We start from the raw sequence: 22,899 nt of genomic DNA on the forward strand, positions 1-22,899 counted from the left end.
CCCATTGTTAGATGGGTAAAAAAAACATTTTAATATCCATTTGAGCATGGTGCAGTTAAATTGTACACGGGTGTATCAATACACCCTGTCACTAAAGATACAGGCGTCCTTCCTAACGCAGCTGCCAGAGAGGAAGGAAACTGCTCAGGGACCTTACCATCGTAACTTTAAAACAGTTAAGAGTTTTAATGGCTGTGATGGGCAATAACAGAGGATGGATCAACAATATTGTAGTTATTCCACAAAACTAACAAAATGACAATGAAAAGGAAGCCTGTACAGAATAAAAATATTCCAAAACACACATCCTGTTTGCAATAAGACACTATAGTAATACTACAAAAAAAGTGTCAAAGAAATTAACATTTTGTCCTGACTACAAAGCATTGTTTGGGGCAAAGCCAACACATGACAGAGTACCACTTCAAATATTCAAGAATGGTGGTGGCTGCATCATGTTATCAGTATGCTTGCCATTGGTAAGGACTTGGGAGTTTTTTTTTTTTAGGATAAAAAGGTAAAAGCGCTAAGCACAGGCAAAATCCTAGAAGGTAACCTAGTTCAGCCTGCTTTCCAACAGACACTGGGAGACAAATTCACCTTTCAGCAGGTCAATAGCCTAAAACACAAGGCCAAATACACACTGGTGTTGCTTACCAAGATGACATTCAAGGGTCCTGAGTGGCCTAGATACAGTTAACTTAAATTGGCTTGAAAATCTAATTGCAAGACTTGAAAATGGCTGTCTAGCAATGCTCAACAAACAACTTTACGATTTGTTTATAAAAGAACGGATATATATTGTACAAACCTAGTGTGCAATGTGTTTAGACTTACCCAGAAAGACTCAAAGCTGTAATTGCAGACAAAGGTGATTCTAACATTGACTCAGGGGGTTGAATACTTATCTAATATTTATTTCCTGTTTAATAAAAATAGAATTCCACTTTGACAAGAGTATTTTTTTTGAGGATCTTTGACAAAACACAAATAAATCCATTTTAATCCCACATTTGGAAAAAGTCAAGGGGTGTGAATACTTTCTGAAAGCACTGTAAATTGTCTTAACATCTTCAAAGATCCCCTTGTGTAAGGGAATTCAAAACCCAGCACAGAGAGAAAGACCACCCATCTGTTTATCCATGCAGAGTGCCAGCAGTATTTCCTGCATTATTGTTGGGACGGTGGCATAATCACACTTCTCTATTTGCCTCCATGGCAGGAGCCATTGCATTAGTTGCTAGGCAATGGGGCAGTGTGCAAATTGCCAAAGAGTAGGTGGAAGGTGTGATTTGAGAAGTGGAATTTACAAAAATAAATAAATAAACCAGTTTCACACCCACAAAAATAGTATTGTTTTTACTGGCGCCACCTTGTGTCCATTTCTGTGCAGAGACATTTTGTGACACGTCAAATGAATGAAGAAACTTTATTCCGTTTCAATGGGAAAATAAATGAACACAAAAAAAAAGACATTGTTACCAAATATATGAACACTAACGTAATTTATTGTACAATATTGAGAGCCTTAGTTTCCTGTCAAGGACGGGCTTTTTCCTCTGCACTCTCCATGGCCATCTCTGACAACCTTACAGGACAATGCGTGTAACAGAAAAAGAAAAAAAGTCACGTGAAACACCCAACGTCAAATTGGCTAAAGATCGACATTGTCTACATCTGAATCATCACTGATATAAGATGCAGGGCTCGAGCTCCAAATGACGCTCCCTTCCAGGGAGATGACGGAGCTGAAGCTATCCATGAAGAGGTCACTGTTACTGCTGCTGCTACTACTGCTACTGCTGCTGCTACTACTACTACTGTCGTCGTCGTGGATCACCATCACCTCCTCTGGCTGGGCTGTGTGGAGAGACAGTAGTAGAAGGCACCATGAGAGCCCTTCAGACCCACTGACCTGGGTCGTGTTCGGTAAGGCACACTTGTTACCTTACTTTGATTTGACTTGACTTATGTCTCACAAACATCCATCCATCCGTCCTTCCATCCGCCACATCTTCACCCATGAATTCCAAGGCTTCCCTCAACAACTTCCACAAACTTAGGAGTGGGGTGAACGCACCTCTCACCTTTCCTCTCAGTGATGAGCACCAGGCGTCTCTGCTTCATGTCTGGGCTGAGCTGCTCCACCATGCGATCGATGCAGTTGTCCAGCACCAGCGAGCGGGTCTGAGACAGGATGGCCTGCCGGCAGATGGGGCACTCGTCCTTCCGCTTGCGCCACTCACTGATGCAGTGGAGGCAGAAGCTGTGGGCGCAGTTAAGGGTCACCGCCTGTAGGGGATATATGAACGAAAGATCGAAACCAAACAGCTCGGATTAACGGCTTACAAAATTCAAAATTCCGTTTTACCTGTGGCTTGTATCATATTATACTGTAAAAGTGATATTTTCTGGTTAAAAATAGGGCTAGGCGATATATCAAATTAATGTTTCAGCGTGATGTTCCAAATGCCTGTATTGTATTTTTTATTTAAGAGCGTTGTGTCTTTTTGGTCTAATATCGTTAGCGCCTTCTGTGCTGTGTGCACCTTCCCACTTGCGGACACCAAGCCCCTTGCCCTGCCACTCACAACAATAATGAAAGATGACCTTCCTCTGACAACAAGAAGTGTAAGGGATACATTGGGATTTTGGCACTTTCTCAGAGTCAGGAGAACTCGTGGATACCATTTCTATGTCTGTGTCCAGTATGAAGTAAATTAGAGGTAGTTTTTGCAAGCCAATGCTAACTAGCGTTACCAGAGACTTCCAGTCATTGCGCTAGCGCAAGTTAGCATCGAACCTCACGCAGAGAAATAAAAATGGTATCCACGAGTTCATCTGAATCTGGGGAAGTAGATAAAGGGCCTCACTGCCAAAATCCCTTTAAACTATTTGCATTGGAGGTTTTGTCCAACAAAAATCTGTCATATGGACACAAATGCTTTCACATTTTACTGTAACAGTTAAGAAAAAGGATATCGTTAGAAAGGTTGTAATTTCAACTCCCAAAATGTAGAACAAAGCTGACCCTACTAAACAAAGAGTATCAATGAACATGATTGCTCAGTTTGTCGTGTGCGGCATTGCAGTACTGCTCGCAGAATTTTAGACAGACTTATGTGCTAGGTGTCTAGTCTATTTTATAAAAATGTGCAATGAGCATAAAACACATTTAAATGATGAATAGGCAACTTGTTCTCATTCTGAGAAATAAGTATCTTCTTTACTAGGTAAGCCACTTGATTTCAATATCTTAAAGTGAACAGGCTGTGTTGTTCAAACAGTTGAAGATGGACAGGAGGGTGTATTCATAACAGTTCAACAGTCCTACCTTATTATCAAGCAAATAGAGCCAATTTGGCAAGACTAAATATTAAAGATTAGCTGGCTACTCACTAGCACATGGGCTTTTACCTAGAATTATTATGAGACCTATGTACATTTTCTAGAATGCCTGCTACAAGAAGTTGGTCACTATTAGTGGATGTGCATTGGTCTGGTTACATTTGTAACAAAAATAGCATTTTCATAGAGACTTGAAAGGTAGATCAGCAGTCTAAGGCACTGCATCTCAGTGCTGCATCTCAATTGCGCACAATTGGCCCAGCGTCGTCAGAGCTTGACCGGGGTAGGCTGTCATTGTAAATAAGAATTTGTTCTTAACTGAACTGCCTAGTTAAATAAAGGATCAATAATAATAATAATAAATATATATCTCAAAAAAATAAAGGGAACACTAAAATAATGTGCTGACAACAAAATCACAAAAATGATTAATGGAAATCAAATTTATCAACCCATGGAGGTCTGGATTTGGAGTCACACTCAAAATTAAAGTGGAAAACCACACTACAGGCTGATCCAAATTTGATGTAATGTCCTTAAAACAAGTCAAAATGAGGCTCAGTAGTGTGTGTGGCCTCCACGTGCCTGTATGACCTCCCTACAATGCCTGGGCATGCTCCTGATGAGGTGGCGAATGGTCTCCTGAGGGATCTCCTCCCAGACCTGGACTAAAGCATCCGCCAACTCCTGGACAGTCTGTGGTGCAATGTGGCATTGGTGGATGGAGTGAGACATGATGTGCTCAATTGGATTCAGGTCTGGGGAACGGACGGGCCAGTCCATAGCATCAATGCCTTCCTCTTGCAGGAACTGCTGACACTCCAGCCACATGAGGTCTAGCATTGTCTTGCATTAGGAGGAACCCAGGGCCAACCGCACCAGCATATGGTCTCACAAGGGGTCTGAGGATCTCATCTTGGTACCTAATGGCAGTCAGGCTACCTCTGGCGAGCACATGGAGGGCTGTGCGGCCCCCCAAAGAAATGCCACCCCACACCATGACTGACCCACCTCCAAACTGGTCATGCTGGAGGATGTTGCAGGCAGCAGAACGTTCTCCATGGCGTCTCCAGACTCTGTCACATGTGCTCAGTGTGAACCTGCTTTCATCTGTGAAGAGCACAGGGTGCCAGTGGCGAATTTGCCAATCTTGATGTTCTCTGACAAATGCCAAACGTCCTGCACAGTACTGGGCTGTAAGCACAACCCCCACCTTCGACCTGAGCCACTTGTGTGGGTTGTAGACTCAGTCTCATACTACCACTAGAGTGAAAGCACCGCCAGCATTCAAAAGTGACCAAAACATCAGCCAGGAAGCTTTGGAACTGAGAAGTGGTCTGTGGTCACCACCTGCAGAACCACTCCTTTATTGGGGGTGTCTTGCTAATTGCCTATAACTTCCACCTGTTGTCTATTCCATTTGCACAACAGCATGTGAAATTTATTGTCAATCAGTGTTGCTTCCTAAGTGGACAGTTTGATTTCACAGAAGTGTGATTGACTTGGAGTTACATTGTGTTGTTTAAGTGTTCCCTTTATTTTTTTGAGCAGTGTATATTGTTTTAAAATCAGGAGGTTTAAACAGGTGGAGTTTTGGCTTGTCCGGTGACATAAAAAATGGAAAAATAAAAGAGTTCCAAGCCTCTCTGCCAATAACAGATAAAAGGATTTGATATTGAGATAAAAACAGCCGCATTGGGCCTTTACCATAACCTTTCATTGTGATAACATTGGAATTAGAGATTGAGATTACAGTACAGTCTTCCAGTTAGTAGCTATACTCCCAGACAGATGTAAACTTAACTGTACATGAGACTTAAAACAGTCAAAATATTTACCCTAATGAAGAGCTCAGAACAAATGATGCATTGAAGTTCATTCTCCAGCACCTCCGTCATTTGTGTTACCACCTCCTCCTTTTGAGTTCTCGCCCTCTCCTTCTCTTCCTGCAAGACAACACATTGGTTTGAAACCTCACCAATTTATTTTAATCCAGGCATGTCAAGTGAAGACAATTTAATTCAAACGAGTTAGGAAATTCAATTGAGTGAGGAAGTCACGCTGAAGGTAGCTTACCTTTGTCACCTCCAGCTCTTTGTCTTTGGCCTTGAGGACGTCCTCGAAGCCTTGTCGAGAGAGTGCAAGCTCCTCTATGACTTTTCTTTGCTATATCGATTGCAACAGATTCAAGATTGGTTACTCAAATACAATTGTGTCAAGCATTTAATACAAGAGCTTAATGTTGTTTACCTCTTGCAATGCCTCCTCCAGCTGCTTTTTCAAACCCTTCTCCTCCAACTGTTTTCTTAAACCCTCCTCTTCATGCGGTGTTTTTTGCACCTTTACAACAAACATTTGCCAGTGTTAATTGAGTCATCGTTCTGGAGCACACCTTGATCATTACAAAAACATATTTGCTCTACTATACACAAATACGTTTGCGTAAGATTCCTCCTGAAAGGTCTGTCAGAGTCGTATAATATATACATTGCCTTCAGAACGTATTCATAACCCTTGACTAAATCCACATTGTTGTTACAGCCTGAATTCAAAATGGATTAAATGTTTGTTCTCTTTCGCCCATCTACACACAATACCTCATAATGACAGTCTTTGTGGTTGTTGACATTTTAGCAAAGTTATTGAAAATGCAGAAACCTGTGGCCAATTAAATTGTTTGGACAAGATTTAGAAAGAAACACACCTGTCTATAAAGGTCCCACAGTTGAAAGTGCATGTCAGAGCAGAAACTATACCAATGAAGTCCAAGGAACTGTCCATAGCCCTCTTGTAATGAGGCATATAGGACCAGTCTAAAGTTTGAACACACTCATTTAGAGGGGTTCTTTATTTTGACTATTTTCTACAATGTAGAACAATAGTGAAGACATCAAAACTATGAAATAACACATATGGAATCATGTATCAACCAAAAAGGCATAGAGAGTGCAAAGGGTGGCTACTTGAAGAATCTAAAATATTTTGATTTGTTTAACCAGCTTCATGAGGAATGCTTTTTCAGTCTTGAAGGAGTTCCCACATATGCTGAGCACTTGTTGGCTGCTTTTCCTTCATTCTGCAGTCCAACTCATACCAACCCACAAAGAAACTTTATTCCGTTTCATTTGGGGGGGGGGGGGGGAATACATCATTTGGGTTGAGGTCAAGTGATTGTGGAGGCCAGGTCATCTGATGCAGCACTCCATCCCTTTCCTTCTTGGTCAAATAGCCCTTACACAGCCTGGTGTGTTTTGGGTCAATGTCCTGTTGAAAAACAAATGATAATCCCACTAAGAACAAAACAGATGGGATGGCATATCGCTGCAGAATGCGGTTGTAGCCATGCTAGTTAAGTGTGCATTGAATTCTAAATAAATCACAGTGTCACGAGCAAGGCACCCCCACAATTCACGATGGGAACCACACATGCATAGATCATCCATTCACCTACTCCGCGTCTCACAAAGACACAGCGGTTGGAAACAAAAATCGCAAATTTGGAGTCAGAACAAAGGACAGATTTCCACCGGTCTAATGTCCATTGCTCGTGTTTCTTGGCCCAAGCAAGTCTCTTATTCTTATTGGTGTCCCTTACTAGTAGTTTCTGTGCAGCAATTCAACCATGAAGGCCTGATTCACACAGTTTCCTCTGAACAGTTGATATTGAGAAGAGTCTGTTACTTGAACGCTGAAGCATTTATTTTGGCTGCAATCTGAAGTGCAGTTAATTAACAATTTGAGGCTAGTCACTCTAAATTAACTTATCCTCTGCAGCAGAGGTAATGCTGGGTATTATTTTTCTGTGGCGGTCCTCATGAGAGCCAGTTTCATCATAGTGCTTGGTTTTTGCGACTGCACTTGAAGAAACTTTCAAAGTTCTTAATTTTCTGGATTGACGGACCTTCATGTCTTAAAGTAAAGGACTGCCGTTTCTCTTTGCTTATTTGAGCTGTTCTTGCCATATGGACTTGGTCCTTTAGGGCTATCTTCTGCATACCAACACTACCTTGTCACAACAACTGATTGGCTCAAATGCATTAAGGAAAGAAATTCCACAAATTAACAAGGCACAACTGTTAATTGAAATGCATTACAGTTGACTACCCAATGAGCTGGCATCAAGGCAATAGGATGGCGACTGAAGAATCTCAAATGTATTTTGATTTATTTAACACTTTTTTGGTTACTACATGATTCCATGTGTTACTTAATAGTTTTGATGCCGTCACTATTATTCTACAATGTAGAAAATAGTAAACAAAAGAAAAACCCTGGAATGAGTAGGTGTGTCCAAACTTTTGACTGGTACTGTATAACAACTGGGAAAGGGTAGAAAACAAATTTCTAGAGTAATGAACATTTAAGAGCACAGTGGTTTCCATCATTGGTAAATGGAAAAATTATGGAACTACCCAGATTCTGCCTAGAGCTGGCTGTCAGACCAAACTGTGCAACTGGTAGTGCTGAGTAATGTGCTTTTTGAAGTTTGTTTCGGTTAGATAAAAAAAATAAAAAGATCAAGGTTTTCGGTTTCAATTTAAAAAATTGCACTATGCATTATGTGGGTTGAATGCTGTAACACAGAATAAAAACAATACCTCGGTAACCTCATTGCTGCTATTCCTGCATTTCAGTTGAATACCTCCTTGCACTTGCCATTTGCCTTCATCGCACATTTATACATCCCACTTAACATAAATACAATGTAATTGTTTCACTCACTTTTTTTTGCATTCTTATACTTGCACTTCTGGTCAGATGCCAATTGCATTTCTTTGTACTGTACTTGTACAATGACAAAGTTGAATCTAATCCATGTAGAATATTGACCTGTTGGAAACAAGCTCCCCACCTCATTGCATAGTTCAGTCTGGATATGATTTATTTCCAGAGAAACTGTGCTATGTGCACATTGAGCTCACAGAAAAAACCCTGAACAAAATGGAATTCACAGAAATAAAACAATTAGTTGTTTATAACCCGAGAAATTAGACATTTCAGTTGATCGCTCAGTACTAGCAACCAGGCAAGGACCTTGATCAGGGAGGTGCCCCAAGAACACAATGACCACTAACAAAACTAAGTTCCTTGGCTGAGATGTAACTCTTTGGGGCTCCCGGGTGGCGCAGTGGTCTAGGGCACTGCGTCGCAGTGCTAGCTGTGCCACCAGAGACTGTGTTCGCGCCCAGGCTCTGTCGCAGCCGGCCGTGACCGGCACGCTGTGTTAAGAAGCAGTGCAGCTTGGTTCGGTTGTGTTTCGGAGGACACATGGCTTTTGACCTTAGTCTCTCCCGAGCCCGTACGGGAGTTGTAGCGATGAGACAAGATCGTAACTACTAACAATTGGATACCACGAAATTGGGGAGAAATGGGGGTAAAAAAAACCTATATATTTAAAAACATGTTTTTTTTTTTTTTTTAAACTGCAAAGCGCTATGTCTGGAGAAAACCAAGCACAGCTTATCACCTGTCTAACACCATCCCTACCGTGAAGCATGGTAGTGGCAACATCATTCTATGGGGATGCTTTTCAGCAACAGGGTCTGGGAGACTGGTAAAGACAGAGGGAACAATGAATGGAGCCAAATAAAGGCACATCCTTGATGAGAAGCTGCTACAGAGGGGGGGGGGGGTTCACGTTCCAACAGGACAATAACCCCAATGCCGGAATGGCTTCAGAAGAGTGTCCCAGCAAAAAGCCCAGACTTGAATCCCATTGGAAGACTTGACGAGTGCTGTTAATTGCCACTCCCCATTTAACTTAACAGACAGTGCGAAAATCCCCAAATGTGCAAAGCTGAAAGCTGTAATCGCCTCCAAAAAGGTGCTTCTACAAAGTATTGAATGAGGGCTGTGACTATTTATGTAAATTGCATATTTATGCATTTAATTTTCAATATACATGTAATACTATTTCTAAAAACACGTTTTTACTTTGTCATTGTGGGCTACTGTGTGTAGATGGGTGAGGGAGGAAAAACTATTCAATCCATTTTGAATTCAGGCTGTAACAACATGTGGAATAAGTCAAGGCGTATGAATACTTTCTGAAGGCCCTGTGATCACAACAACAAAAAAGAATAGGCTAGCAACGGGGTATAGGTCTGTACATTTTATGTGACTGGAGGATAATCTTATAAAAAGCAGAAATTCTGGATGAATCCCTGATATCCCCTTACTGAGGCTCACCTCCAGGCGGTTCTCTGTCTCGCTGATGGACCTCTCCAACATCTCCATCCTGTGCAGCTGGCCCCTCAGCATCTCCAGCTGGCTCTGCAGCTCCCTCACCTGCTCCTCCCGGTGGGGGTCATTCCGCTGTCTCCCCCCCTCAGCCTCCAGGGCTTCCACCCTCTGCTGGGTGAAGTTCATCCGCTCCCGCAGCACCAGCATGTTCTGGCTGTACCTAGCAGCCAATCAGTACATTTTTGTTTATCAGTCTGGATGTTAATAATGAGAACACCTGGCTTTTTCTGCAAATCTGTCCTCCTTTCCTCTTTCATCGTGCTGATCTAGGGTTGCAAGATTTTGCGAACTTTCACAATTTCCCAGGTTTTTCAGAAATACTGGTTGGAGGATCCGGATTTCCTGCTTATTCCTTACTGACTCCAGAAATCTTCCTAACAGGATTTCTGGAAAAGTTACCAGAATTTTGCAACTCTTTGCTGATCAAAATAATAGACCTGGTGAAAGCCAGCCTAATGATGAGCTTCCATCATATTGTTCCACCTGTCAAGTCTTTTCCAATCAGTGCTGAAAAGGAAAGGAGGACCGATTTCTAGACAATTGAGAAAGGTACATATTCTCTTTTATATAGAACCTGCCCAATATGTTATAAATGTAGCAGCAGGAGATAGACATACATTTGCAGGCTGGACAGACTCCTGCTAGGACTGCTGGGTCTCTCTAGAGGCAAGTCCAGCCGCCGATGCTGCCGCATGCTGGGCCCGGCCTCCTCCCGTACCCTGGTCCCTGGTCTGTCCTGGGGCTCGTCTGTGGGGTAGGGCTGGCCCTGGGACTTGTCTGTGGCAGAGTGGCGGTAGAGCTTGGATTTAGAGGAGGTTGAAGGCTCCAGTTCAGAGTTAAATTTCCTCTTCGTCTTCTTGCTTCTGGATGTGGCGCAGGCCCCTTCACTTGGTCCCGTCACTAGGTAGGGTTTGATGTCCTCGAGGCGCTGCCGAACCAGTATGTACTCATACTCCACTTTGGTGCCGACGACGGGCACCCCCAACTTTATCGAGTCCCCAAGCCTCAGCAGGTGAGCTTTGTCCACAGGAATTCGTTCTCCGTTCACCCACACACCATTAAGGCTCTGAAAAAAGAATAAACTGCTTACACTTTGTTTTATAATAAAAAAGCGATTTATTTTAAAATTGGTTATATGGAGAAGCTGTACCTTCTTATCGGTCACCGTCCATTGGCCGCCGTCTCGTTGCTTGAACATACAGTGCATTCTGGATATCATTAGGGGGCAGCTTGGGGACACGAGCTGGTGAGTGACATTTAAGCCACGTCCAATTGTGACCTGAGACAAGAATGGAGCTTAGGAAATTTTCACACAGTAGCGCGTTATACTTTTTTTGCATAATGTTTACAATAATATTTCTTTGCATAGAGCAGAATAAGAGTCCATAGTTCTCTGTATGATAGAATAACATCACTCGAACATTTCTCTATGTGACATGTTGTGGCGACCCGTCATTCAGGGCAGGTTGGGCCAGTTTTGTATGTTATTTTGGCATTAATAGATGTGAACTGATGTTACAATGTAAAGCCATATACAAAAATGGTCTCTTTTTCTTGAGTAAAGCATCTCCAAAATGCAGGTGTTTCAACTAGAGGTCGACCGATTAATCGGAATGGCCGATTTCAAGTTTTCATAACAATCGGAAATAGGTATTTATGAGCGCCGATTTGCAGATAAAAAAAAATAATAATAAACATTTTTTTTTTTTTAAATACCTTTATTTAACTAGGCAAGTCAGTTAAGAACACATTCTTATTTTCAATGAAGTCCTACTAACGGTGGGCTCCCCATCCCGTATCCGGGATCGTGAATAAAGCCTCAGGCTCATTAGCATAACGCAACGTTAACGATTTCTGAAAATCGCAAATAAAATGAAAATAATGCGCCTGCTCTCAAGCTTAGCCTTTTCTTAACAGCACTGTCATCTCAGATTTTCAAAATATGCTTTTGAACCATAGCAATTCACTAATTTGTGTAAGAGTATGCTAAGCTAGCTTAGCATTTTGAGTAGCATTTAGCACGCAACATTTACACAAAAACCAGATAACCAAATAAATAAAATAATTTACCTTTGAAGAGCTTCGGATGTTTTCAATGAGGAGACTCAGTTACATAGCAAATGTTCAGTTTTTCCTGAAAGAATCTTTGTGTAGGAGAAATCGCCCCGTTTTGTACATCACATTTGGCTACCGAAACGAACCGAAAATTCAGTCACCAACAACGTCAAACTTTTTCCGAATTAACTCCATAATATCGACCGAAACATGGCAAACGTTGTTTGGAATCAATCCTCAAGGTGTTTTTTCACATATCTCTTCATTGATATATCGTTCGTGGAAGCCTGCTTTCTTCTCTGAATTCCATGGAAAAATACTTGCAGCTGAGGTTTGCGCACCAATTTCGGCGCAGGACACCGGGCAGACACCTGGTAAATGTGGTCTCTTATGGTCAATCTTCCAATGATATGCCTACAAATACGTCACAATGCTGCAGACACCTTGGGGAAACGACAGAAAGGGCAGGCTCATTCCTCTCGCATTCACAGCCATATAAGGAGACAATGGAAAACGGAGCCTCAAATCCTGCTGATTTCGTGGATGCCGTTTCATCTTGGTTTTGCCTGTAGCTCACATTCTAGGGCACGCACAGAGAATATCTTTGCAGTTCTGGAAACGTCAGTGTTTTCTTTCCAAAGCTATCAATTATATGCATAGTCGAGCATCTTTTTGTGACAAAATATTGCGCTTAAAACGGGCACGTCTTTTTATCCAAAAATGAAATAGCGCCCCCAGAGTTTCAACAGGTTAACTGCCTCGTTCAGGGGCAGAACGACAGACTTTCATCTTGTCAGCTCGGGGGATCCAATCTTGCAACCTTACAGTTAACTAGTCCAAGGCAATAACGACCTGTCTCTCTCGTTGCACTCCACAAGGAGTTAGGCGAATGCAGTAAGCCAAGGTAAGTTGCTAGCTAGCATTAAACTTATCTTATAACAAACAATCAATCATAATCACTAGTTAACTACACATGGTTGATGATATTACTAGATATTATCTAGCGTTTCCTGCGTTGCATATAATCTGACTGAGCATACAAGCATACAAGTATCTAAGTATCTGACTGAGTGGTGGTAAGCAGAAGCAGGCGCGTAAACATTCATTCTAACAGCACTTTCGTGTGTTTTGCCAGCAGCTCTTTGTTGTGCGTCAAGCATTGCGCTGTTTATGACTTCAAGCCTCCAAGTCAAAGGTTAATGAAATACAAATGGTAGAGAGAGAAATAGTCCTATAATTCCTATAACTACAACCTAAAACTTCTTACCTGGGAATATTGAAGACTCTTGTTAAAAGGAACCACCAGCTTTCATATGTTCTCATGTTCTGAGCAAGGAACTGAAACGTTAGCTTTCTTACTTAGCACATATTGCACTTTTACTTTCTTCTCCAACACTTTGTTTTTGCATTATTTAAACCAAATTGAACAGGTTTCATTATTTATTTGAGGCTAAATTGATTTTATGGATGTATTAAGTTAAAATAAGTGTTCATTCAGTATTGTTGTAATTGTCATTATTACAAATAAATAAAATAAAAATCGGTATCGGCGTTGAAAAATCATAATCTCTAGTTTCAACCTAGCTCAGTGCTTGTGGTGGTGGAGCAGCAAGCGGAAAATATGGAGCGTAAGGGTTGGTAATGTTCTCTAGTTGCGCTGTAAATTGGCTCAGTGTTCGGTCACTCATTAGGGACATTACCTCACCGCAAAATCTACGGGTAGAGCTCAAATTCAAGCCCCTTGAGTGCTGCCATAGAGTTACATTAGAAGTGCACATCCAAGAAGACTCAAGGTCATTGGCCACAGATAAATTCAGTTTATACCTACCGTAGCCTTGATTAGACTGATGTCCAACCTCATACTTCTAAAAATCTTAGCTAGCAAGCAGTCATCATCATGAATCAAGTCGACAATCTGGCAAATCCTTTTCAATCGTTGTCATATGAAGAGAAATTACAGTGCTCATCGGCCATAAACATTACACAACAAGCTGGAAATAGCAAATTCAACAATGAGTGGTAGGAATCAGTGGCTAACTTCAAGCGTTGCAAAGCAAATCACTAGCCTGCTATTCAGTGGTGGGGGTGTGTGGTCCAAGTCTGGGTTAAAAGCTCTCTTTTCTAAATTTAAAATAAAAACATTCAACACCATTGGCCATAAAAGGTTGAATACATTGGCCATGCTGTCAATCCAGCATGACTTCTGCCGCGTTCAAAACAACTGGAAACTCAGAATTTGAAAATCTCCAGACCTCGGTGAGTTTAAGCCAACTGGGGAACTCTGGGGGTGGGAGAGCTCAAAAATCGGGCCTCTTTCTAGAGCGCCGGCCTGAAGATCACTGACGTCATGATTCAACCTTGTTTATGTTGGGCTACTGACAGCTTACTACACATGTGCCTCCCCCTATGAATGTAGTGCAACAAATTAAAGTGCTCAACACTTATTGACTACATCGGTCCTAGCTCGCTTATTGTCTTAGCCGAAATTACAGATGGCCTCTTATTCACTCGACCCCTTATTCCATAGTTTGTACATCTCAATTGTCAGTAGAAAATCCATTTGTTCAACTTCTCTAGGGTAGAGGGCAGCATTTGGAATTTTGGATGAAAAGCTTGCCCAAATTAAACTACCTTCTATTCAGGCCCAGAAGATGGGATATGCATATAATTGGTAAATTTTGATAGAAAACTCTAAAGTTTCCAAAACTGTTAAAATAGTGTCCGAGTATAACAGAACTGATTTGGCAGGCGAACAACTGGGAAAAAAATTGTTTTCTATTCAATGCCAATATCCATTGACTTAAGACTCAAATTGCAGTTCATATGCCTTCCACTAGATGTCAAAAGTCTTTAGAAATTGTTTCAGGCTTGTATTCTGAAAAATTAGGGATTAAGAGCAGTCTGAATGAGTGCAATCTGCCGTGTCACAGAGCTTTTTCATGCGCGCGACCGAGAGAGTGCCTTTCTTGTTCACTTTTTATATTGACAACGTTATTGCCCGGTAAAAACAACCCGAGGATTGAACATCGGTTGACATGTTATGAACTTTACGGATACAACTTGGATTTTTTTGTCTGCCTGTTGTGACTGCGTTTGATTACTGAAGAAAACTGAGATTTTTGGATATAAAGAGAGACTATCGAACAAATGGAACATTTATTGAATAAATGAATGTCCTCTGAGTGCAACCATATGAAGATCAAAGGCAATTGATTAATTTTCTCTATTTCTGATTTGTGTAACTCTTCTACTTGGCTGGTTACTGTTTGTAATGATTTGTCTGCTGGGCGATGTCCTCAAATAATCGTAAGGTATGCTTTCGCCATAAAGCATTTTTACAATCTGACACCGTGGCTGGATTCACAAGAAGTTAATCTTTAAACCTATGTTAAATAGTTGTATCATTTCTGAATTTTTATCATGAGTATTTCTGTATGACGCTCTGCAATCTCAATGGATGTTGGCCAGCTGGGACGCTTGTGTCCCACATACCCTAGAGGTTAAGGCAGTAATAAAGGTTTGTTATCCTGTTACACTCTTCATTAGCTTCCTGTGGAGCCATAAACTGTAAGGATTGGAGAAGGAGTAGTGTTTTAAGTAGGATGTATAACTGTGAAGTGAGAAATGTTTTGCTGTCCGATTACAGCTGTACAGAACCTTTGGGAAGAATTAAACTTGGTTAAAGCTTCTCTAGTATCCGTGAGTTATTTACTCTGAAAAATAAGAACCTAACACCAAATTAGAAACATATACTAGTTGTTTGCTGCTTTAGGGCAACTAGTGCTGATGTGATATATCTTGATGTAATATGCAAAATGTTGGATAAGATATGAAAATCAGTAAATATATTTTTGGGGAGAAATGAATATAAAACATGTTTAACACCAACTCAAATAAGAAACATATTTCTGATGCCAATGTATGTAACCTGACCCAAGTTATGACATTTCCAACAGCAGGGGTGGAAAAAGTACCCAATTGCCATACCTGAGTAAAGTATTGATACCTAAATAGAAAGTTACTCAAGTAAAAGTCACCCAGTAAAATAATACTTGAGTAGAAGTTTAAAAGTATTAGGTTCTAAATATACTTAAGTATCAAAAGTAAAATTAATTTCAAATTCCTTTTATTAAGCAAAGCTGATGGCACCATTTTCTTGTTTTTAAAATGTACTGATAGTCAGGGGTACACTCCAACATGATTTACAAGCAATGCATTTATATTTAGTGAGTATGCCAGATCAGAGGCAGTAGGGATGACCACCTGTTCTCATGATAAGTGCGTGATTTATATTTTTTCTGTCATGCTAAGCATTCATCATGTAAAAGGTACTTTTGGGTGTCAGGGAAAATTTATGGTGTAAAAAGTACATGATTTTCATTAGGAATGTAGTGAAGTAAAAAGTTGTAAAAATTTATAGTAAAGTCATGTACAGATACACAAAAAACAACAACTTTAAAGTAGTTTTACACCACTGCCAACCAGAACGTTCACTAATTGGTCCGTTATCACATCAACTTGTATCGAACACATTTTTACTAACATGGCTGAACATTGTTCTAAAGCTGTATCAGTGGCACCAGGTTGTAGTGATCATAACTTGGTTGCACTCATTAGGAAAACAAGCTACCGATGGTCCGACAGAGGGTTCAATCAGGACTCATTTGTGGATGAGATTAAGAATGTGCCAATGGTTATACGTGTGTTGTAAGGATGATCCTGAAATGTCACTAAGTTAATGAAATGATTTGAGTATAGCTGATAAGCATGCCCCTAAAATGCACCGAGGTCAAAACGGTGCCCCATGGATTGATGAGCTGAGAAATGAAATGATTCAACGTTATGATTCCAAAACAGCAGCAGATAAATAAACAGATAAACAAAAAGGAAAGAAGGGATTCGATCAGCACAAAATAAAAGTATGAAGTGTGATGGGGGGGAGAATGTTGAAGGCCATTCTGGGTAGGAATTATAACATGTCTGCCTCTGTTGAATCAGAGGGTATATTCATTACAAAACCACAACATCGCAAATTACTTTAATATTTTACAGGCAAAGTGGACAAGTTGAGGAATGCTATGATTCCAACTGATGGCTCCATGTCATATACCCTAATAAAAGATTGTATGATGACAGAGAGGCAACGTATGTTTAAATTTCACCAAGTATAAAGGGAAGATGTAGAAAGGATGCCGTTGTCTCTTTCACCTGGTACAGATAATCTTGATGCCAAATTGCTTAGAGTTACAACTAACCAAAAACCTACCTCAATCCCTCAGTGCTTGATGTATGGGGTGTGCACAGAAGTCTGGAAAGAGTCAAAGGTTATTCCACTAAGGATTAAAAAAATCTGCATTCACTCACTGGTCCTAATAGTCATCATATAAGCTTGCTACCTGTGTTGTGTCTGTAGGAATCAAGGATTATTTCTCATGTAATGGTCTGACAACAGGTTTCCAGCATGCCTATAAAGGGCATTCTATAAGTACGGGTGACTTCATGGGTGACTCATGGGTCACCTGGGTGCCTTAATGATAAATGTCATGTAGCACACTCATTCTGGAAGTTATCATTCTGAAACTATGCACAAGTACTGTTGCCCTCATGTTTTTCACTGAAATTGTCCCCATCATCCTATCTGAATGTTTGTTTTGTCTTGTTCATTTTAAAAAGGTGATACAACAATAAAAAAAAGTTCTCTCCATTGTATCATCTAAACCAGATCGATTGTTATATTCTCCTACATTAAATTCACATTTACAAACTTCAGAGTGTTCTCTTTCAAATGAAAACAGGAATATGTATATCATTGGTTCTGGGCCTGAGCTTCAGGCAGTTAGATTTGGGTATGTCTTCAGGCAGAAATTTTACATAGTAGGGGAGTAGCTGTAACATGAGTCTTCAATATTCCCAGGTAAGAAGTTTTGAGTTGTAGTTATTATAGGACTCTCTCTCTATACCATTTTATATTTCATATACCTTTGACAATTGGATGTTCTTACAGGCACTTTAGTGTTGCTAGTGTAACAGTATAGCTTCCGTCCCTCTCCTCACCGCCACCTGGGCTTGAACCAGGAACACGTCGACAACAGCCACAATTTAACCGCTTGGTGTTAGGGGGCGCCATTTTAATTTTTGGATTAAAAAAACGTTTGTTTTAAACAAGATATTTTGTCACGAAAAGATGCTCGACTATGCATATAATTGACAGCTTTGGAAAGAAAACACTGACATTTCCAAAACTGCAAAGATATGGTCTGTGAGTGTAACAGAACTGATGTTACAGGCTTGAAAGGATGCACATAATTGGAGAGCCTCAGTCTTAAATCATTTTCCACACACAGTCTGTGCCTATATTTAGTTGTCATGCTAGTGAGGGCTGAGAATCCACTCTCACATAGGTTGTGGTTGCAAAGGGCATCCGTGTCTTAACAGCCAATTTGCCAAAGCAGGATACTCTGAGCACAGCCCAATACAGAAATCTGGCAGTGGCTTCTGTTAAATTCAATTTTCACAGAACAGCTTGTTGCAATTTTGATGAGGCGCTCGTTCTGATATCGGTAAGTGGACTGGAGGCAGAGCATGAAAGGGATAACGAATCCGGTTGTTTGTGTAATATGTTTCGGGAAAGTACCTGCGTAATTGCGCACCCAACTCAGGTGCTTCGCTATATCACATTTGACATTGTCGTAAGCTTCAGTTAATTTGCACACAAAGAAAATCATACAATGATAGAAAGACCTGTGTGTTGTTCTTGCTAATGCAGACAGAGAATAGCTTGAACTTCTTGAAAATAGTTGCGGAGAGTCTCTGTAATCCTAGTTTCAGATTGTTCAGGTGAGAAAAACATCACCCAGATAGGCCAGTCATATGAGAAACTCGTTATCATGCAAGCGGCCAGACAAGTGAAAATGGTTAGTCAATACTTTGCCCTTGATGACCAGCGCACTTCTGTATGTTGTAAAAGCATTACATGGTCACTGTCCATATCATTGCATAGTGCAGAAAATACACAAGAGTTCAGGGGCCTTGCTTCAACAAAGTTATCCATTTTCACTGTAGTGTCCAAAACGTTTTTCAAGCTGTCAGGTATTCCCTTGGCAGAGAGAGCCTCTCGGGGGATGCTGCAGTGTACCCAAGTGGCGTCGGGAGCAACTGCTTGCATGCATGTCACCACTCCACTATGTCTCCCTGTTATGGCTTTTGCGCCATCAGTACAGATACCAACATGAGCAGCAGCTACATTTGACTACATATGGACAGTAAGTAGAATTACCGCAAGACAGTAGCGGTTAATGTGATTGGATGTTAATTATTTGACATTGTGTTGTTATTTCGCTGAACGCTCGATGGTTTCATTTTATTTTTGGCAGTGAAACGAGGCTACTCGGACAAGAAAAAAAATCCTCACCCAAATGTATAGCCCCGTTGGACAATATAAATGGGCTGCTTGAAAATGGAAAAAAAAAAAAAAAAGTGTATCTAATTTTTATTTGGCATACCCACGACAGGCATTGCACGTTTGGGAATACCCGATCTAAGACAACCCAAGGACAAATCACCTTTACAGTTTTATATAGAGCCAAAACTGAATGGAGCTCTTTACCAATCCATATTTCTCAGGCAGAAAGTAAAGCCACCTTCAAGAAAGTAAGTTCTAATGCGATAAACAATGACTGGACAGGAAATAGAAACCATCAACTGAATGTTAAGTGTGTTTCCTGTCAGGTATTTTAATTGTCTATTTGTTAAATATTTGTAAAGTAAGTAGCTAATGAAGATCCTAATAAAAATTCACAAATACACACCCGGCTACCAGCGAAGCCTTGTCTAGCAGTGAAGGAGATCATTCACCCTCTCACTGCATTTGGGAAAAAAACATAGCAGAGTCCCACCTGCCGTGAACAACGGGTCGCCACTGCTGGCATGAATCTAAAATGTATTTTTGGTCCTCCAAGATTTACATGCTGAAATCACCACTGGTGACATGTACTGTATGTAAGGGTTGTCATTTAAAAACGAAGTATTTGTATTTAGTGAGTCCGCCAGATCAGAGGCAGTAGGGATGTTCTCTCGATAAGTGGAAATTAGACCATTTCTATCCTGCTAAGCATTCAAAATGTAACGTGTACTATTGGGTGTCAGGGAAAATGTATGGAGTAAAAAGTACATAATTTTCTTCAGGAATGTAGAAATAAAAGTAGTCAAAAATATAAATAGTAAAGTAAAGTAGAGATATCCCCCCCAAAATACTTAAGTAGTACTTGAAACTATTTTTAACCACTGTTAAGAGCTAATTGTATATTTTGCCTCCCGGAACAGGATGGTTTAATCATTATGTAAGACAAAACATGGAGATGGAGGAAGCTTGTCATTAAGTGCTAAGCGTCTTATGACATGTCTAACGTCACATAACTATCCCTACGGAGGAGCGGCTTTTATGGAGGAACTTTGAACTCCCGAGTTGGTTTAAAATGTTGGACCTTGCCAAATGTTAAACTTGTGTGTGCAGAGCAGCACTAGAAGAACAAACACGTCTTAAACAGCGTTTTGTAGGTAATAAATCCAATGTGAAACGTGATAACTATAGTACCCTTTACTAGCATTGAAAAAGTAAATTCTCTAAACATCAAATATAAATTGTAATATGTTTCGTAAACAGGTGTATACTAACAGTGAAATGCTTACTTACGAGCCTTTCAACAGCGCAGAATACAATACAGAAAAAACATGTATAGTAACACGAGGAACAAATACACAATGAGCAATGATAGCTTGGCTAACATATACATGGGATACCAGTAAGTTACCAAGTCAATGTGCAGGTGTACGAGGAAATTGAGGTAACGTTAGAGCTGTAACAGGATAGACAAACAGTAGCAGCGTATGTGATGAGTGTGGAAGTGTGTGTTGAATGTGTGCACGTGTAATTTATGAATTAAAAACTAGTAACGTTGTCAGTACTAGGCTAGAGTAACCTATGCTTCAGAGGGTAACCTACACTGTACACACGCATTGGCAAATATAACAAACTCACCCTATTCTGTACAAATGTGCGCAACCACAACATTCAAACGAGGCTACAAAGAAAACTAATAGGATTGTGGTGACTGTGTTGACTTCAAAATCGAGGGTGTGAACTAGGTTTCTATTCAAGCGTTGATCGACATGGTAATGGCTCTATAGTATTGGAGAAAAGTTAAAAAAACTGACCCTCCGTTACATCTTGACGTGCCATGTCGTAATGTACAGAACGCATAAAGAAACTATTTCTGTCTTACAAACTCTCTTCACCAGGTGTAGCACTTCTCTCATCCTTTAAAAAGAAGAACTGGACAGTGACAGGGTAAGGGGGGATACCTAGTCATTTTGTTCATTGCATGCGATCATCATTCTCAAAGCCGCTGTTTACTTCTAAGATCACTTTAGCACCGCCCTAAAAACCTGATTCAAATTCAACAAACAGGTATGTAATGACACATTATATAAACTCTTTACAGTGTTTTATTTACATTTTAGAGAAGATAAGGTGATACGTTGGACAGATCGAGTGGGGGAAAAAACATTTCCCCACAGACATCTCTTCTTCTCACTGTCACGCATTAGTTTTCGCTTCCCCACCCACCATTTTTAAAAAGACCCGACGGGGCTCATTGCCTGCTTGAATTATGCAGAAACAGGCAGCGTTTAGGTCATGTAATTGATTTTGTTGAAAACGTAATACTTCCAGATCAACTGTAATGTCAATACCATTGTAAAGCACAATTTCTGCTTTACAATGGTATTGACATTACAGTTGATCTGGAAGTATTACGTTTTTGGGGCGCTAAAATAAGGGCAATTGTACGGCCCAAGGCGATGTACGAGTTTACGTTAGTATTTCCAGCTGGCAGATGCTGGAATAAGTTTGAGTGACAGAGAGGGCTTTACATATTGAACAGGTCTCAGCCCTTGACTACCATTTCGCATTCAAGAGGGATTTAGCTAACACTCTAGTTAGCTAGCTAGCCAGTAGGTTGAGGTTCAACTTTAGCACCAAACAGCTAACAAGTCAAAATGTACATACAGCATGCATGTTTGATTCGCAGCTACATTTACTAACGGCTAAATTAACTATCATTAGCTAATTACTGTACCTCTGTATTCTCGAACAAGCGGAGCCAGTCCAAATCTTTCCCGACTCGTGTCAAACACCATACTAATTTCTTCGCAGATTCATCTTCCTCGGCTGTAGAGAAATTTGAGCTTTCTATTTGGTCCATTTTACAACATATTACAGCCAGATAGCTGAGCAAAATATGTTTCTTTTTCCCTTCTTTGGGGGTGACAGAGCTTCAGAGGAAAATAAGTCACGTGACTTATATTACAAAAAGTCCCACAATGCCTCACTCCAAAACTTGCTGTGTTTTCACTACTTACCCAAGCCACAAAGTCCACATTGACTACATCGTAAAACTTAATTAAAACAAACATTTGCTTTTGTGTCTCCGTTTAAGGTTAGGTTTATGCATAAGGTTAAAAGTGCAGTTAAGTTTTAGGTTTAATATTAAATTTTAAGAATTGGGCGGGGTTTATAACTTTGTGGCTGTGGTAACTAGTGACGACCAAACTTTTTCTTCATGTCTGGACCATTGATTGTTCTGGAAAAGGGCTCCAACAAGTCGATCGCGAGCTCGCAGCCCACCTATAAGTAGCTCGTCAAACAATTATGAAAGTGCATGTATGGCATAAACAAATCTCACAAGTATCAGACACCTCAAGCGCCCGGCTACTGTCCAATCAAGTCCACATTGACACTATCAAACCCATTTAGCAACAATTGGCCTAAAAGGTCAAAGGTAACACATCTGCCAATTACTTGTATAGCAACATTGCCGCTGTACGCCAAATCGAATGAAACGCGAACGACCATTGATTCACGTAAACACGAGAAAAATATACTTTTACTTTCGAAGCAAGCATGACGCTTTTGACCGCGTTGACGCTCGATGCCCGTCTGTTTTCTAAGGAAAGGTTAACATTGTTTTACCCGAAACAGTCTTAACACTTGTAATTAGAATTATTCACTTTCTTTTCAATGTCTTTTTTTCTCCACTTGTCCAGTGTGCATTTCAAATCAAATCCAATTTTATTGGTCACATACAAATATTTAGCAGATGTTATAGCTCTAACAGTGCAGTAGGATCTAACAACTCACAACAATACACACAAATCAAAAAGTAAAATATATAAATATTAGGATGAGCAATGTCA

General features: G+C 40.5%; 1 protein-coding gene across 2 annotated transcripts; it reads right to left on the reverse strand.

The window, feature by feature from the left end:
* Nucleotides 1–1,415: 1,415 nt before the first annotated feature.
* rnf8 (ring finger protein 8, E3 ubiquitin protein ligase) lies at nucleotides 1,416–22,012 on the reverse strand. Of its 2 annotated transcripts, none has more exons than XM_064925582.1 (9): nucleotides 21,783–22,012; nucleotides 10,742–10,870; nucleotides 10,209–10,657; nucleotides 9,538–9,751; nucleotides 5,599–5,688; nucleotides 5,425–5,514; nucleotides 5,187–5,294; nucleotides 2,088–2,292; nucleotides 1,416–1,860 (listed from the first exon to the last, which is right to left on the reverse strand). In XM_064925582.1, the coding sequence occupies exons 1-9, from the start codon at nucleotides 21,906–21,908 to the stop codon at nucleotides 1,655–1,657; spliced, it is 1,617 nt and encodes a 538-aa protein (XP_064781654.1). In that variant the 5' UTR covers nucleotides 21,909–22,012; the 3' UTR covers nucleotides 1,416–1,654. The 2 variants fall into 2 exon arrangements, with proteins under 2 accessions (XP_064781654.1, XP_064781655.1); XM_064925583.1 differs by having other exon boundaries at nucleotides 1,695–1,860; nucleotides 2,081–2,292.
* Between the last annotated feature and the right edge of the window lie 887 nt (nucleotides 22,013–22,899).

This window comes from Oncorhynchus masou, chromosome 19, assembly GCF_036934945.1.
Source record: "Oncorhynchus masou masou isolate Uvic2021 chromosome 19, UVic_Omas_1.1, whole genome shotgun sequence".
NCBI classification, from domain to species: domain Eukaryota; kingdom Metazoa; phylum Chordata; class Actinopteri; order Salmoniformes; family Salmonidae; genus Oncorhynchus; species Oncorhynchus masou.

What these genes read in the sequence shown, in the direction of transcription:
- rnf8 (XM_064925582.1), bottom strand. Translation starts at nt 21,908, where the DNA reads ATGGACCAAATAGAAAGCTCAAATTTCTCTACAGCCGAGGAAGATGAA. An exon ending in AGTCTGTCCAGCCTGCAAAT is followed by an intron (nt 9,752 to 10,208) that starts GTATGTCTATCT and finishes ATTGGCTGCTAG; the next exon opens with GTACAGCCAGAACATGCTGG. An exon ending in TGGAGGAGGCATTGCAAGAG is followed by an intron (nt 5,515 to 5,598) that starts GTAAACAACATT and finishes CAATCGATATAG; the next exon opens with CAAAGAAAAGTCATAGAGGA.